Below are 18,890 nucleotides of genomic sequence, written 5' to 3' on the forward strand. Positions count from 1 at the left end.
GGATGAGTATGGTGCCATACAAGGTGAGAAGAAAGTGTTCCATATGACACCAAAAGGTCTGGCAGATGACAGCCTGGGGTGGCTACATGACAGCCACCAGTGAACTGTACAAGAGTGGTCTTAGCAGAATGCTAGGGACTGAGTCTGAAGAGACTGGACTGGGAAGAGAATGTGTGATGAAATGTAGAGACAGTATGAAAAGCTATGTTCAGGCATTTCCCAGTAGATGGGAGTAGCAGCTGGGGATAGCATCGGGAAGGAGATGTGGAGGCAAGGGAGTGTGCTTGTTTTTCTTAAAGGTGTTGCTATATCATTGCACACCTAATCAGGAGAATTAAGCAAGAGAAGAAGAGGTAACATGAAAAGGTGGCAACTGTGAGAGCACAGTCACTGAGAGGCTGGAGACGGGGGATCCAGAAATAAGTCTAAGCCTTTGAAATAGCAGAGAGATATTCAAGGAGGTGGCGTGGGTAATTTACCTCACCTCTTCTGTTAATTTATCTACTGTTCCATAAACTATCTCATTTGATTCTCTCACCTGATTCCCCTGTATCCAATCACTGCCATTACCAGAGGAGGAAAATAAAGTTTAGAACAGTTGAATAATTTCTTCCTAGAACATGGGGTAAATAAGTAAACTTTTCTTACAACTTCAAATTGAATGAATGCTTTTTCAACTACATAATTCCTAATTAAGTCTCGCTCTAAAGCTCTTTATTGCAATGTGAAAGGTGTTCACAGTCTACCAGGTACAAAGAAGCACAGCGACTTGGTCCCATTGTTCCCATTTGGTGATCACCAAATGGTTTGGTAATTTCAAATTTGAAATTCATGAAATCCATTCATGTAGAAGTTTAATGTTCACGTGATTTTTTCTGAATTTAATGGCTGCTAGAATATAACAGGGCCATATTTAAGCTTGCAGCTAACTAACTCGATTTTATTTAAAAAAAAAAACTAAACTAAAATCAAACCCTTTTCTCAACAAATTTTGTTCATATACTTTTAATCAGAAAGTGCCAATCTTCTTGTTGCCTTTTTAAATGGAGTTTCATGTGGTAAAACAGCAGTAAAGTTAAATACCTGGTTATTAAATTTTAAAAAATATAAGGCAGGAAAAGTACAAATCCCAATCATATAATGGTGCAGAGCAGAGGAATTAAACGCCCGTGGTGATATCTTTCAAGTTTTTAACCCCTTCATTTCCTCACTAGTAAAATGAGGGTGGTGGTACTTACGCAAAAGAATTGTAAGGAACAAATGGGATAATCCAGTGAGATAACTTTGTTAAGTGGGAGTACCTGTTGTTACTGACATAACTACATGGTATGTTTTATTTTATATGTCTTAATAATCATTGTGAATTCACTCTCCCTTTCATAATGGTACATTATCATTCCATTCCTTTGGGTATTTGGATAAAAGAGAAGAAAAATTGCCTGTATAGGGACACCTCTCATTCTGCCCCTTCTAAAAAAGCAATCTCTCGAAATTGCACCAGTCTCCCATTCTCACAGAAGCACATCCATTATTGCCACCGTGGTACCGCCTCAGTAGTGCAATCATTTGAGTAACAAATATGAGTTGGGGCCTGTTGCCTTCCAGGTTCTGAAGGAAATAGACGTACAGAAAAAGGACTGTGATACATTTTTGCCTCTCCAACATTTCATCATCTGATGAGAGAATGAGCCCTCTGTATAAAGTTATTTACCTGTCGTTCCCCTTCCCCATCCTCTGCTCCTGCCCCCGGCTGCAAGCTCTGGAACAGTGAGGTCCTGTCTCAGCCGTCCCTGGCTTCCTTTCTATGACCTAGCACAGTGCACTGCTCTCCGGAGGTGTTCAATGAGCAATTTGGGGATTAAAGAAATATTTTGTAGTGTGTTTCTAAAAATTTCAAAGTGAGCTAGTGGACTAACAAGCAAGATGTTTTTCATCATAATATCTCTCTGGTTACATTTAACAGCAAGTTAAAATTAGATCCTTTTCCTTTTTTTTTTTTAAGAAAGAAAACCATAGCAACTGCGATGTTGAATGTTTCAGAGCACATTTTAAAGTTCTCTTTTTCTGAATTGCCCATGTTTGAACTGCCTATTTCAATTGAAATTCTAATAAATAATCTGTGGCACTAATAGCCATGTAAACCACCGATTTTATCTATGAAGCAATAGAAACTCCAATCTAGAACAGAATGCTTGATGAAATGCTTGAAAAAAAAATGTGTGTTGAAAATCTGCTGAATGCATTTTAAATGGTTACCCCATGATTGAACATTAACCTCTCTTTGTTTCTTATACCTGTATTTATAATAAAACCTTGACAATTGTTCTACTGTTTCATGTCAGTATTTTCTGGAGATCTTTTTTTAAGGCATGTTTTTATGAGGAAATCAATTTTACAGCATTGTCTTCTAAATTAAAGAATGGGCATTTTTACAGAATGTTATCAGTGACTACTTCTGTGACATACATAATGGTTGTCTAACAGTTTCCTCTAAAAGTATTTTTATTGAAGTAATGATTAAAGTGTAACAGTGCCTCAGGAACACTGACTAATGTCAGGTTAATCAATTTGACTACTAAAAAAATATGAAGAGGTTGATAGTTTAAATCTAGTTGGTACATGATTCACTTGAACTATCAAAGAAGAAAATGTACTTTATCCAGGACTAAATTTAAAACAAAACAAAACACTATAGAGCAAAACATCTCAGCAATTACTTCTATAAAGTTACAGGCCATACCTTTAGAAAAACCCAATTTTTGTTGCTCAATATGTGTAAATTAGCCTTTGATTCAGTGTATCCATATTGATCAGCATCTATTGAATGCTTGCTCTCTGTAAAGCATTGAACTAATGTCAAAATAAGTAAAGCATGTTTCTGCTTTTAGGGAGTTTATCATTCATGTAGTACCTGTAACATAGAGAGTAAGCACTCTAAATGCTGTCAGAATCCTGAGGAGAGAGAGATGGATAACTCCTGGCTAAGTTTGAACAGGTAAAATGAGGTGGGAAGGAGAAGATGAAGAATTCTTAGTAGGCAGACTAAAAATAAGTATCTTTTGGAAGTAACAAGAAGTGCAGCTTGACTTCAGAGCAGTTCACAGAAAGGAGTGCTAAACGAATCTGGAAGCATACCTTGGGTTTAGTGGTGAAAGGCCTTGTGTTCCAGATTATTTAAATGGAGCCCCATAATATTTTAAGAAGCTATAAGTGAGCAGTTTCATAACGCTTCTATAGAGATGCAACAATTTTTGTAAAGAACAGGCTCTAAATCTGAAGCTGAAGTCACCCGATTTGTAACCAACCCTGAAAAATGTTGTTGGTTTTGGCCCTGCTTTTTTGCCTGCACTTTAGGTTGCTCTTAGACATGAGAATATTCATTCTGAGTTTTCGAGGGGACCTGAATTATTGTTTGGGGTAAATTTGGAATCATTGATCTTCCAGATGTTTGAAAACAAAACATTTGCTTGCAAATTTATTTCCCCTGCATGTTCTATGTACCTCGCACAATTTTCCCTCTCTATTATTATTTTTTGTACAAATCTGTGCTGAAGACCAAAATTATGATTTCTATAGGGAGGTTTGAGAACTGATGCAGAAATACCCAGAAGCCTGTTTCTCAAAGGCAGTAATACCTTCTTTCTTAAAAAGAAAAAAGATGTGGGGAGGGCTGGCGGACAGCTGGAAGGGAGATTCAAGTGGGGCAGTGTCAAGGAACATCAGGCGGAGGAAGGGAGGGGTGGGAGGAAGAAGCGATTACCTTCTCGAAGAAGGGGTTGTAAGGAAAAGTCTATATTTACATGTGTTCAAGAGAGATGAAGTAAATGTAGAAGAAATAAGTATTGCTGCTGCAGATGCTAAAAATGTTACCAGCTACGGTCAATTACAGGAATCCTGGCACATTTTAACCACTTGTATTGGAGTAAGAGAGAGTTTAGAAAAGAAACCTGGGAGATAATACCATGGAAAACTGGGGATAACTCACCCACTGGCATTTCCTGTCTGTATGTTTGCAGTCGGTTGTAAGAATGAATATGAATCAGAAATCCTTAAAATCAGATATTTTGAGCTTTAAACAAGTTTAAAGAATTGTACATCTCTTTTGCTGCACAGATACGGTTGGACCAAGGAGGAAACATAAACATAGTTTCCATAATATTCATAGGAATAAAGCTTCTTTTGGCATTTAGCCACACCATGGTAAATGAAGTTTATTCAAAATTTCATGTGACACTTAAAAAAAAATACAGTGTACATGTGTGGCGTTGGAGTTGTGCTGATTCCATTTTTGCATTTCTGCTACTGAAAAAACTTACTGCTACGGATGCATATCCTGAGTGTCCATCCACTAGAGATCTTAATTCAAGGACTGTAGCTAACCTTTACTCAATCCAAATCATATGTGACACAAGAGCCCACATAAAATAGAGTGATGGCCGAGACACTTTTCCCCTCACCACTCTGACTCGCCACATTAATGGTCCAATAGATATATTGGATGCTAGCAATGATTCCAAGAAAGGAAAGAAAACAGGGCCTTAACCTGAAGTGAGCAGTGTTTATGAAGTCTCTGATTCCCAACCACGATGATCTCCTTAAGTATTGAGCAAAAAGACTGGCAATATTTTATTCTTTTAGGTATCCCCCCAACTCCATAGACACAGATCTCTGATATGTCAATATAAAGCACTGGGGAAATATTATTCTAGTATTAAGCTTTTGCAAAGTAATATCCAAGTTAGCTTCATTGGAATCATTGAAATTTGATCTTTCCAGTGAGATAGTATAGACCATCACAGTAGATATTTTGATATGTCCATGTTTGATCTAAGCCTTTTCTGATGACACAGATGTACAGTGGGGGTGGGAGGAAATTGCCTCAAAGGTAAGAAGCATGTGTACAGTTCTGTTTCTTCCTTTACTGTCCATAAGAATTACTGGACAGTTCCGGCTGTTTAAAAGGTTTTCTGTGGGCAACCTGCTGTCTTTCAAACAAACAAATGAAAATAATCAACAACATTAACAAAATCATAAGCTTTGAGAAGCTACTCAACTTTGCCTTCGGTCAGCACTGTCCCTGTGGTAGATGAAAAGAAGCAAGAATGTTAGCTGTTACTTCATTGTTATGTCACTGTCGTACTCAGCCCTTCTTTCTCGCACTTTGTCTTTGTGTGTCTAATAAAAACTGGCTATTAGCTATCCTAAGGAACACCATGCAATAGGAAAAGTACCCAGGCTAGGAGGTAGTGAGTGGAAGTCCTAGGGAGGAAAAAGCAATTCAGGTTCTATTATAAAGAGATTAAGAAAAGCTAATGACCAACAGCATGACTTGCATAAGCAACTTAACCTTGCATAGTTTCTTTGAAAAATGTGGTCCTTATTCCTGTTTACCCCACAGAGTTGTTTCTAGGACATAATATGGTAGGTGAAAGAATCTTAAAAAATAAAAACCTATCATACTATGTAGTCATTAGCTCTTACAACATTTTGTATTTTGAAACTAATCTAAAGATAGTATGTAGAAACCTTTGGATCAAAAGACTGTTCACTATTATATTTTTGGAACTTTAGTTTTAGGAAAAGGTGACATCATATATTGCACAGTATTGATACCATTGCTTCAAAAACATTAATATAATAGACTTAGATGAATATATGGGTCACATTAATGTGAGGTTGAAGGTCATGTTCTGCTTTTAAGTCAGTTCTGAGTAATAGTTATCTTTAAAGCTGTTTAAATTTGGATTTTTCATTAGCAATGGAATAAACAAATTGAGGAGACATTGCACTTAGAACACTTCTGGAAGCTTTTCAGAGGCAGCAGCTGTGGTTTCTTTAGACTCCCAAGTCTATTATGCAGGTTAGCAGTATATTTTATAATGAGTTCTAGACCACCTGCCTTTCTGAGGAAATTAATATCAAGATGGACTGTTTCTTTTTTTTTTTTTTGTCCTTAGTGGCTATGTATAAGGTTTTGCTATTAAATGAGTTTGGGCACCCCATAAAAATGTTCATTCAGTGTTGTCCAGCTATAGATGATTATTTGTTAAGACATTGTCTAAATGTGTGTTCATGAAATTCTTGGTGAGTTTTGAGATTGAAATATATACTTTTCTGATAAAATAGTCAATAGATGATATATATACATTTTTGCCTTAAGGGTATAAACACTTCAAATTAATACAACAGTGTTTTAAATGAATTTGATTATAGTGTTAAGCCACTGGAATTTCAAAATACTGTTTTAATTATTTTCCTTCTCCTCACCCCTACAGGAGTTTCAGGGGTAGCCAATGGATTCAGGTAGCAGAAGAAGGTTGAAGAAAACAGTAAATAGGGTCTATTCTGATCAGCTTGTTCCAATGATAGACACAAGCAAGAAGATGTCCACCTCAGCAAACCCATCCAGCATCCTGGAAATGCCACAAGAGATTAAGAAAAACTGTGAAGATAAACAAGTAGAAATTACAGTCAAAAGAAAAAGAACGGCAAAGAGCATCAAAGGAAAACAAAACAATTATTTAGAGAAAGTGACCCTTAAAAGGAAGGCAAAAGGTGAAGAAAAGCCATCCGGAAAGAAAAAGGCCAAGAAAACAGAACTTGACAGCCCGATGATCACCGTAACTCTACCTCGCATTCCCCTAAAGAAAATCCTGGAGGTGGAGGCCAAGCTGGTGTATGTTGATGAAGAGGATGTGAGCTATGAGTTTGTGAAATCCTTCATGTCCACTGAGATTCAGCCCACATGCCAGGCTGCTAAAATCATAGACCCTTTGTGCATTCCTAATTCCAGTTTTCGGCCTCAGATTGACAAATGGCTCCAGGCAGCCTTAAAGGATGCCAGATCTTGCTACAGACAAAAGAAATATGCTGTGGCAGCGGGACAGTTCAGAACAGCACTGGAGGTAGGGGATTAAAGAAAATATAGATTGGGGACAGGAAGCTATGAAATGGAAAGTAGTAATTCCATTGAGTGGCTCTGGGTGAAAATACTGAATATCAGGATTGCACAGTTTCCAGATTATATAAAGCAAATAAGAGTTGCCTGCAAATTAATGTGACTGTGTACACCTGACATATAGAAATCACCCCAAAAGCATGCTTCATGCTTTCTCTCCATTAACAAACCCTCTAGTGAATGGTAACATATAAAATAATGTAATTGGTTTTGTAATGTAGATATATACTTATAAAAGCCATAAAGTTTTATTACAGCAGTGGTGGGTAGAATATAGATTTCTAGAAATAGGCAGTTAATGAATGTAAGAATTGTCCCCTTTTGCTATGTAGTCTTCATAATTAAACATAACCATCTTTATTTTTTAGCATGGGCTGAAAATTTATAAATGATATTTTTAAAAAACAAAATAACACCATTTTATTATCAAATCTTATTTTCCTTCCCATTCTAGTGAACTTTGTAATTATTTTTCCCTCTGCAAGCAGGTTATTTGGTCAATATCTTGGCATAGAGAAATAGCTCATGGACTAAAATAACTTGAGAATCACCACTGAAACACAAAATAGGTAGTGGGAAATATTGTTCCATCTTATGATTTACTGAAACTTTAAGAGGACCAAAGTGTATAACCAAAAGGCCCATTGGTCTGGAAATACTGGTGAGTGCACATTTCATTAATTACAAAAAAATATTTCAGTGCCTTCTATGTACGCCTGGTGGCCACTGGATATATAAAAAATTAGTTAGGACATTGTCTCTTCCCTCTAACACCTGGTGAGGGAGACTAAGCAGTAAATGGTTGAATAGAAATGATTGATTGGCAGTGGGAGAGGGCATGGGCTAGAGGCAAGTGTGAGATGTTTGTGACAGAGAGGTAAAGAGTGAAGTATCATTTCCACTGTTACTTGCAGGTTAAAGTGACCACATCTACAATGAATTACTAATGAACACTACCAGACAGTGGTGCCCCTAAATATTTAAAAAGAAACTCTAATCACAAAAAGGAGGCCCAAAGAGACATGAAGTGATGAGATAGTGCACAAATAGCTCCATCTATAAATATTTTTGTCCTCATAAATGGTCATCCATACAAAGAAAAACAGAGTGATGTACTATGTAAACTCTGAACTATGTAGAAAGTGCACAAAATATTGTTATCCACAAACCAGTAAGAGCCCTCTGCAGTCCTCTGAGCTAAAGACCAGAAGCCTCTGGCTAAGAAAAAGATGCTAAAGAAAAACTCCAGGAAGAGCCCTGGGCACTTCTGTTAGGGTCACTTTTAGCTGAAAATTTTGGGGGAGGGGGGTGGGTGTGGAACAGGATTAAAGATGTAATTTTATAGATAAAAATAGTCATTTTGGCAATGAAAAGAGAGAGACATAAAATAAGGAAGGATAAAACTTCAGATTAAGTCTGAAGGCAAATAGATATCTGAAGCAAAAGATACAGAAGCAAATGGATATAGAATCAAAAGCTATCTGCATTCACTGTAAGAAAATATCCAGTTTTTTCATTACAGCCAAGTGTTCAAAATTGTAAAATTTGAATCGGGTGTTAATGACCCCAAGATGTAACTGTACTGGAAAATTCTGATGATTCGACTCTCCTGCACCTTCCCTCACTCCTCCTTCCCTCCCTCCCTTTTCGTTTCTCTCTGGCTTTCTGTCCTTCTCTCTCCGTCTTTCTTTTCCCCCAAATCACCTGCCAAGGGTTTTTAGGAAAGCATTGGATGCTGACACTAATTACTGGTAATTAACAAAGGTAATTATTTTGAGACCAAAACTTAGCTTAGACATCTGGCCTAGCTTTTGTCTCATTATCTTGGGAGTTAACTTTGAAATCTCAACGAGAACGTCTCTTAATAAACCAGAGTACTGGGAATAGAAGAGATGTTTAACCTCTTTAACCCTTTCTCCTCCTGAATTTAACTTAATTTTATGTCTTCAATACTGAGTGTTCTGAGGGATTATTGAATGCATCTCTCTCTTTTCCTTAAGTCCTAACATAACTTTGTGGAAGATAGAATCGATGACAGAGACCAAGGCATAACGATGAGGATCACACCCGAAAGAGAGGCATCAACAAGTATTTCAGCGTATGTAAGTTAGGATTAGGTTTGGCTGCCAAGTGACAGAAAACCCAAAATAACAGTGTCTAAAGAAAGAGAAAAGCTAATTTTTCTTTCACAGAAATATAAGTGGTCAATCACTGGTGTAATATTATCATGAGGGTCCCAGATTCTATTTTGTTCCTCAAGATGTAGCTTTGACCTCATGATCCACAGTGGCAGCTCCAGCTGGTGTCATCCTGTCCACATTCTAGCCAGCCAGAAAGGGAAAAGGGAAGGGAGAGACATCCCGTGGCCCCCTAAGCACACTTCGCGGAAGTTGCACACACCATTTCCATTTTGCTTTCATTGACCCCAAATCATGTGGCCACATAAACCTACAAGGGAGGCTGAAAAATACAGTATTTATTCCAGATGGTCCTAACATTTAGGAGTCCTATTACTTAGGAAGAAGGGGAGAGCAAATATTTAAGGATGACTGGCAATTTTTTCTCGCAGAGTGCTTATTACCTAGGAGGCACTGTGAGGCATACAAAATGCTTGCCAAATGGGGATGCAGTGACAGCTTTAGAAGTACACAGAAAGCTGTAGGTGGGTAAGGATAAGACCACAAAAAATAAACAGGAAAGTAAAAACTATGAAAAGGCCCTGAAAATTTGTGACTATTAATTGACATGATAATTTCCAGTGCATCTAAAAATCCTTTAGGAGTATTCTGCTTATATGCTTGTTTCCTTGTGCTCTTGACAAAGTACTAACTCTTTTTCTTTTCATAATGAAGTCAAGGTAAATGTATAATAATATTTTATAATGATTAAGATAAAATAGTATGCAGTGATTTAGGAGACAACAGTTTAGCTTCCAAAAAGCAGTCAACTTTAATCTTTCAGGATTTCAGAACACAGAAGACATTTATTTAAATGAGCTTGATGAAATAATTTATTTTTCTATGCTTTACTTTTACTATATAAAGTTAAACAAGTTATGTAGGTAAGACTAGTCCTCAGCTTTGTGTTCGACTCATCAATCTTTGCTCTTGTGTTTATATTCACATCAGAAGTCACACCAATAGGGCAAAAGTTTAAGCTAAAGGTTAAAATACAAATTCACGTTAAATCACATTTCATGCCTAGATACTGTTCCCTGTAATTTAAAGGACAACTATATGAATTCATCCATTATAAAAATAGTAGGGTTCTTTAAGGAAAAATATAGGTCACTGGCCTCATGTAGTTGTATTTGCACATTAGGCAATACATATTATTTTCAATAAATGGCTTATCTGTCAAAAAGTAGGGTGAGATTAATAAACATTCTAGCTGCAATTTCATGGGGAAAAGAATAATTATTAATAAAAACCTATAAGAAAACTTAAGAGGTTTTTCTTGTTACTAATAGGAAAGACTCTCAAAAAAAAAGTCATCACAGGTTCTTCTAAGTGTGTGACATGCAACCTAAACAATACCATCAGCTCAACCTTACTCATAGGAGCTTAGTAATTAAGAGGCTTCCTTTGGACTTGAATAGATCTATACATACTCTTCAAAATTCACAGCTTCAAACAATTCCACAGAACCAGCCAATGAAGGCAGAATGCAGCTTATCCCTTACCAACTGGAACTCTCAATTCTTCTGATGTCATCACTGAGGAACCCCTTGAGGTGTTGATCCTTTTTTAATATCTTGGCACTCATCACTGATTTGTGAAATTAGAGGAATAACTCATATTTATGGAGCTCTATGTGTCAGGTACTCCCTCCTGGGAATATTCACATTCCTTATTCCATGTTATTCTCATAACAAACACATGAAATGGGACTATGATTATTCTTTTGTTACTAATGACAAAACTAAGGGTTAGACATGTTCCGTAACTTGTTCAATGGTCAACAGCTGGAAGTGGTAGATCCAGGAGCTGAACCGCAGTGGTCTGGTTGAGAGCTCATCAGCTTAACCACTATGCTCTTGCTACTCTAAGTGTGAGTTTGTTCAAAATAACAGAATGTTGGACTGTGCCAGACTTGCAGAATCATGATGTGCATTTTGACAGATCCCAAGTGGTTCTTGTGCACTTTGCAGTTGGAGGAGCATTGCACTCTGGCATGCGGACATTTAATAGACTTTCCCCCTCCAGTTAAAAAATTGCAGCTTGCTCCCTAACTTAAAATGGTCTATGACCCTCACTAATTCCATAGGAAAGAATTTCCTTTTAACCAGTTTCCTCTATAACAATGATTCAGTATATTTGGATGTAAAGGCACTGTAAAAAAAAATGTTGCGGGGAGAAGGGATGTCATTGAATATTCATTGTGCAATAACATTACAGAAATCACCATCATTTCATAAAAATATGAATCAGCTTAATGCCAAAGAGAAAGAAAGTAGAAAGGGCATACTCTCAGAATGAAGGATATTTTTAAATAGATTATATTTTAATTTTATGAAAAGTTAACTAAGTTGTCTTTATTTTTTTATTTCCCCTTGAGTCAGTAAAGCATTGCTGTGAGAACCAGCTTTTGGGAATCACTGCTCTAGAACACATTCCCCTTATGGTAAACGTCAGGTATCCAGAATGACTGATCCTGAACCAGGGCCTTCTTATGAGATTACTTCCAGTGTAATGGAATTTGGTATGAGGCAGGTCCATTTTGGAGCCCATCCAAGGGGGTTTATTTAATGAAGTAGCAAAGATATCTTATTACAGGGCAGCCTCACCTATAATTGCTCTGCTGAGAATAATTCTGTAGCAAATCCCTAGGGCATGAAAATGTGGACATCCCAGAAGGCTTAATTTAAATGTATTCTAACACACATAATTCTTAGTGCAACATAATCAAGAAATCAGAAGTTCACCAGATTGTCTGTCTTTTTACACATGTGTGGATTTGCATATGTATTCAGTATGCATTTCTTAAGCCTCTGCTGGGGTCTAGGGCCTTTTATTCAAATAATCCTCACAATAACCCTCAAAGACAGATATTATTATCTCCATTTTACAAATAAAGAAACTGAAGCTCTGTAAAGTTAAAAAAAACTTAAAGTGGCACAGGTAGTTTGTGGCAGGGTTTAGAATGAATTCTGGGGCCCTGATTTCACATCTGGAATTCTTTACAATTTGTTTTCAGACTTTAAAGTGTTTAAATATTGTATAGGAAATTGTATAGAAATATTATTAATTATTAAATATGCAAATTATGATGCATTAGGTTTGTGATGGGGAATCAGACGCCTCACTTCAAATAAGCTCCCAAATGATGTCCTTGCTGCTGGTCCAGGACCAATTTGAGTAGCAAAGATTTATACCACAGCACTGGTATGGCTGAAAATGCATGCCATTGCCCCCATTAGCAAGCTAGTTGTCAGGACTCCTGTATATCTAGCTCACATAGCCCTAGGTGGTCACATGGGTCCAGATGGATGGAGTGCTGAATTTGAAGTCAGATTATCTGTATTTGATGCTCCTTCTGACTCCCAATGCTGTGTGACTTTAAGCAACTTCTCTAATCTCTTAGAGCACTGTTAATTTGAAGTGATAATAACTAATGCCCAACCACAACGTGTTTTCACATAGGATTGCTTGTTGAAAAACACGAACTCAGAATTCATGTACAGGTTGTCATTGTACTTCTCAAGTACTGCATTTTCTTTTACAGTATGTATTTAACTTAAGTTTAGTACCGCAAAGGATTTTGCCCTATTCTGTGTTTATCATCATTGTTTTAATCCATATCCCTTTTCCCCTTTGATTAACATTAAATATTTATAGTGTTCTTTTAACAATATTTGAAATTCAAAGCAAGGAGCCAAAATAATGCATGCTTTCTACCCTGTTTCCCCTTTCAGAAGCAGTGATCTAAATCCAACACAATTTTCAACTGTTCACTGCTTCTGACAAATAATAAGCTTTCACTATATGCACAAATTGTTATGCTAAAAATAGTTCATTTTTCCTTATTGGTCAGGTATAAACTGACTGCTGAACTGTATATGTTCAGGATAAAACAATTCAGTTTTTAACTTGATTGCTGCCATTTTTGTTCCATACAGGATAACATAGCTAACAAGTATTTAATGATAAATTTTTTAAATGGTGGCAAATTTACATAGTAGGAAAATACAAAATTAATGTCTCTCAATCTCAAAATAAAATAATAAAATTAGGTATATCACTATAATTGAATACTAGTTAAATAAGAAAAATCTCTAGAAAAACAGAATTTGCCATTATAAGTAAAAAGTATGTTAATACCACTAACATTTACTGTTTGTTTCAGCCTGACATAGTGCTAGATGCAGGGTATGCAAATAAAAATAAAACTTACTTTGTGCCCTCAAGAAGCCAGAGATTAGGGACAAAGAATAAGGTCCTGTTTTTTAGATTCCATGAATAAGTGAAAACATATAGTATTTGTCATTCTCTGTGTGACTTAGTGCACTTAGCATAGTACCTTCTAGGTGAATCCATTTTGTCACAAATAGCAAGATTTCATTCTTTTTTATGGCTGTGTAATATTCCAACATGTATATATACACACCACATCTTCCTTATCCATTCATCTGTTGATGGACACTTAGGTTGCTTCCATATCTTGGCTATTGTAAATAATGCTGCAATGAGCATAGGGGTGCATATTATCTTTTCAAATTAGTGTTTTCATTTTCTTCAGATAAATATTCAGGCATTTTCAGGTCATGTATTTTTTAAATTTTTAGTTTAGTGTGTTATTATTGTTTATATCATAAAGTGTTTTTTCCTTAAATATGTCCTTCAAGTGGACAATTAGAGGACTTCTCATGTATTTCAGTATAATTTAATTAATTACAGTGGTCACCATCCCTACCCCAGCGGAATCAAAAAGATGAAAAGATTTAAGGTACACAAAGAAGAGTTGATTATTGATTAAAAGAACACAATATTTTTAGGTTGAGTATTATGAAAAAGAGATGGAAAATGGGAAGAATGTCTAAGAATATTCCTCAATTTGAAGGGCCCCTATTATCCTCAAGGCTTCTTAGTCAGATGGCCCTGGCTCCCCTGCACGTGCATCCTCTGCCTCATCTGACTCATGGTAAGCCCCCCTCCCTTTCCTGCACGAGGGCAGCCATTGACACAGCAAGGAAAGGAGCACGAATTCTTACTTGTACTCAGAGCCCATAACATGGGAGAGCTTATGGGCAGAATCAAAAGGAGGGTAGAGTGGAAAGAGGAGGCAAGCGAGGGTTGCAAGGCAGGCACTGGCTATCTCACGGAAACTGAGTTTTTCCATAGTGGTAGGGCATGGGGAGAGGGCTGAATGGGAGAATTTTCAATAAGTGAGACTATACTGTAATTTTTATAATTTTACAAATGAAAGAATGTCATTCCATAAAAAATATTATGAACCTTATGGATTCCTTACATAAATACAATCAACTAAGAGACCTATTTACATATATATGGATGCCTGAACCATAACCATGCCTGGGTATTGGTATTTTTAAGTTCCCAGGTCATTTTTATTTAGCAGCTAACAGCTGAGAACTGCTGGCACACCAAATGTTCATCACTTCCATTTTTATAAAATCACCTACAGTAGGTGTTAACTCATATGTGCCTTTTTAAAGGGAATTAAGAGAAATAATATCTAAACATTGTAAAGCTGTTAAAAAACATCAAGAAAAATGTAAATGTCATTGTCATGAAAATTTACTCTTTGGAAATTTCCACTTCAAATAATCTTATATTCACTTAAAAAACAAATGAACTTAATGACTACTTTCCTATAAACACTAAAAAATAGATTGATACTAAACTTCAGTCAGTGCTTAGTTAGTATGTGTCTCTGAAACACTAAATTCTTTCTATTGGTGATAACTTCATGAAAAGCAAATTATTAATCCATAGGAAGCTGAGCAAGATCTTTTCAATGAACCAGATCATTCCTTAGTTTATAGATGGTCATTATAGGTTTGATTCAAGGGACATAAATGTTAGTATAGTTTTTAAATGTAGTTAACTCCGTTTGCATTATTGTGAATCAGAAACCAACCAACTCAGTCATCATCAAAGTCTTATACAACCCTAAATTTTAATTCAATTTGATGACTACACGGTGAGGTTCACACACAATAAGATGATTCTTAAATATTGGATAATGTTGCCCAACATTTCTCCCACTCTCCAACTTTTCAGATTTATTGCAAGTCTTCCAAAGCCAGATAAAATTTAAAAAGCAATCCTCTCTATTTCCGCCACCCTTATCCAACCTTCAAACAGAACATATTGTGAGGTTTAGAGTCTACAGTTACTGAGTAGATGAGATCCACTTGAATTGTTCACAGAAATTTAATGCGAAGTGAGCTTGTGGTTACTCATTGATTCAAATTATCTGGAAGAGAGGAGAATTCTCTTATTTCAGCATCTAATTATTTGTTTAATTTATCTGTTGCCTCATTTGACATGCTGTAAAATAGAGAAGATTTCATTTCCATCTGGGAGATAATTCTGTTGCTATCAGACAATAGGATGTATAGGCAGGACCTAACAAAAAGGGAAACAGATTTTCGCATACTGCCTGTGTTTCCCATATTTTGTATGAATCATTATGAGTACCTAGAACATTGGACTCAGACATACTTTAATGCCACTAACAAATTATATTTTATATTTAGAAATAAATAATTTATGGAGTACTTGTTTCAGTTGATAATGGTGATGATAATGACAATGCTACTAATCTATGCAAAATTAATCATTTATTTTGTGGGGTAAGTTATAACAAGAAATCAACCACAAATTATTAAGTGAGTACTTTCTCACTGCTTTCTATCAACTTGGGTAATATGGGATAAGAGAATATCATATGATAGGACTTTGGTTCTCAAGGAATTTAGAGTTAAGCTTTCAACAGAATTCCTTTAACTGTAAGACAATTAGAAATCTAGCAAGTGTTCAGTGATGTGCAATGGCTCCATAGGACAAAGGCTTAGGATGGGAAAGTTCAGTTAGGTTTGTGGTACACATTAAAAGCATGAGCTCAGTGCAAGTCACTTTATATTAACTCCTCTAGTTCTCACAACAACCCAGTGGGCTGGAAAACATTATTATTCCCTATTAAACAGATAAAAATGCATTATGTATTCATGGAAATGATGAGAAGATTTGGGGCGAATTTAGGAATTTAGCTGGGCCTCAAAAATAAACAACTAGGTGGAAAAGTGAGGTGGGTAGAGGGGATGGAAAATGAATATGATAGATGAGAAACATTACTAGCAGGATTGAGAACTTGACAACAGATGCATGAACTAGAGGAAGGACGACAAAGAGATGGGCAGACCAAAGGAAAGCATTATCATGAAATAAGGGTAGAAAGATAGAGCCAGACTCTTGATGTTCTTAAAGACCAGACAGAGGAATTCCTGGGAAAAAGATGTCAGTGTAAGAAGCAAGGCAGAAACCTCCTCCCCAAATCACATAAAACACAAAAATACAGCAAATACAACTAGTCCTGAAAACAGCCTAAGACTACAGAACAGACTGCCTACATCTGGGAAATAGAAAAGGCCTCAAAGAAAAGGATAAAGTGGCAAAACCATGATCCAGCAGGATCCAAACCCTGCTCCCATACCAACCCACAGGTGGAAGGAAGGGAAGTGGAGCAGGGAGGGGGTAGAAGCCCAGGACTGCTAGACACCTGTCCCTAGAGATTTGCTCTGGGAACATGAACCCACATTACATGGTGCTCTGGAGATGGGGCTGGAAGCAAAAATGGGCAGAACACTTGGAGAGGCTAAGATTCCAGCCACTTGTGGAAAATAGGCATGCACTACCAGCCCCCTAAGACAAGAGAAAAGTGGGAGTTTGAAGGACTTCCTAGCAGTGGTAGGAGCACTAGAGGGGAAAAGATTATACAGAGCTCTCTGCTTAGGAGAAAGGGCAGATGGACAATACATTCCAGGCCCTCTCAACCCAGCAGGTTGGGAACTCTCAGGACCTTCAGGCGCTCCATCCCCCTGGCTGCCAGTGCAGCCCTGAGGCTCCTGCATGTGGTGCACAGCCTGCCACTCCTTCCTCCCAGCAGGTGCCAGTCCAGCTCACCTGCCACCCCTACCATCACAGTAGGCCAGCCAGAAGGTCACTATACCCACAGCAGCTCCAGGGGCACAGCACCAGGCTCAGGCTCCTTCCTGCATGCCCAGACCACTGACCTGGCAGAAGAAGTAGGCATTACAGCTGGGGGAAGGAAACTCTCCCAGCTGAGCTCTTTCCTCCCTGCAGGCACTGGTCCTGCTCTCCTGCAGCCCCCACCAATACAGCAGGCCAGTGGGAGGCGGCTTTACCACAGCAGCTCCAGCGGTACAGCCCTGAGTAGTCTCCCTGTTTCCCAATCAGCAGATGGCCCACACAGACCACCTGAATTCAGATCACTACAAACAAGACAGAAAGGTGATACAATCACTGCATGCCAACAGCTTTGCATCCTGCACAAGAAATTGAGCTTCTTGGCACTAGAGGTAGCCTCCTACATAAAGCAATTACTCCATAGGAAACACTAAAAAAAAAAAAAAAAGGCAGAGGAATTTGGTCCAAACAAAACCACAAGAAAAAACACCAGAAAGAGGACTTCATGAAACTGAAATCACCAATCTTCTTGATAAATATTTCAAAATAAAAAGTCATAAATATGCTCACAGATTACAGAGAAATATTCAGGATCTCATGGAGGACTTCAACAAAGATATAGAAATCCTGGAAAAAAAGCTACTCAGAGCTGAAGACTACAGTATCAGAAATGAAACATATAATGGAGGGGTTTTAAAGTAGGCTAGATGATGAAAAGGAGATGTTAAATTAAATCAAAATTAGAGAACAGGAAAACAAAGAATCTGAGGAACAGTGAGGGAAAAAAAAGGATCTCTAGGAATAAAAATAATAAGAGAGCTGTGCTACAAATCCAAATGGAACAATATTCACATTATAGGGGTACCAGAAGAGAAACGGAGAGACAAAGGGACAGAAGGTCTCTTTGAGGAAATAATTGTTGAAAACTTCCCCAGTTTGGAGAAAGAAATAGACACTCAGGTCATGGAAGTGCAGAGATCTCCTAAAACAAGGAACAATAGGAAGACAACACCAAAACATACAATAATTAAAATGGCAAAGATCAAGGGTAAGGAGAGAGTATTGAAAGCAGCTAGAGAAAAAATATCTCTTACAAAGGAAACCCCATCAGGCTATCAGCAGACTTCTCAGCAGAAACCTTACAGGCCAGAAGGGAATGGCATGACATATTTAATGTAAGAAAACAGAAGGGCCTCAAACCCAAAATACTCTACCCAGCAAGATTATCATTTACATTTGAAGCAGGGGTTAAACAATTTCCAGATAAGCAAAAGTTGAGGGAATTCATAACCAATAAGCCATTCCTACAGAATCTATTAAAGAGACTTCTCTAGGTGGAAGTGCTCCTAAGGCTAAATAACTGTCACCACAGAAAATAAACCCACAGTAAAGAAAGTAGAATAATTAATTACCAAGCAAATATGAAATTACATCAACTACTCACAAAGTTAGTCAGGAAATACACAAAGGTGCAAAATATGACACCTAATATAAAATGTGTGATGGAGGAAGAAGAAGGGGAGAGAAAAAATAAAGTACCTTTACATTGTGTTTCAACTAGTGTAATAAGAGATTTAAGATAGACTTGTAGATAGTATGGAAACTATCCATGAACCTTGAACAACCACAATTCTAAAGTCTAAAATAGATTAACAAAAGAAAGAAAGAAGAAAGACAGAAAAGAGAAAGAAAGAAAGAAAAAAGATCCAAACACAACACTAAAGAAATCCATCAAATAACAAGAGAAGAGTTTAGACAGG

General features: G+C 37.1%; 1 protein-coding gene across 2 annotated transcripts in view; it reads left to right on the forward strand.

Annotated features, from left to right (window-relative positions):
- Nucleotides 1-18,890, forward strand: part of SPATA16 (spermatogenesis associated 16) — a 212,783-nt gene that overhangs the window by 15,858 nt on the left and 178,035 nt on the right. For both annotated transcript variants that reach the window (XM_037003739.2, XM_073230426.1), the window contains exon 2: nt 6,276-6,905. In XM_037003739.2, coding sequence (XP_036859634.2) covers nt 6,294-6,905 — 612 coding nt within the window. In that variant the 5' untranslated portion in view covers nt 6,276-6,293. The remainder of the gene's footprint in view (nt 1-6,275; nt 6,906-18,890) is intronic.

Source organism: Manis javanica, chromosome 3 (assembly GCF_040802235.1).
Source record: "Manis javanica isolate MJ-LG chromosome 3, MJ_LKY, whole genome shotgun sequence".
In the NCBI taxonomy this organism is placed as follows: Eukaryota; Metazoa; Chordata; class Mammalia; order Pholidota; family Manidae; genus Manis; species Manis javanica.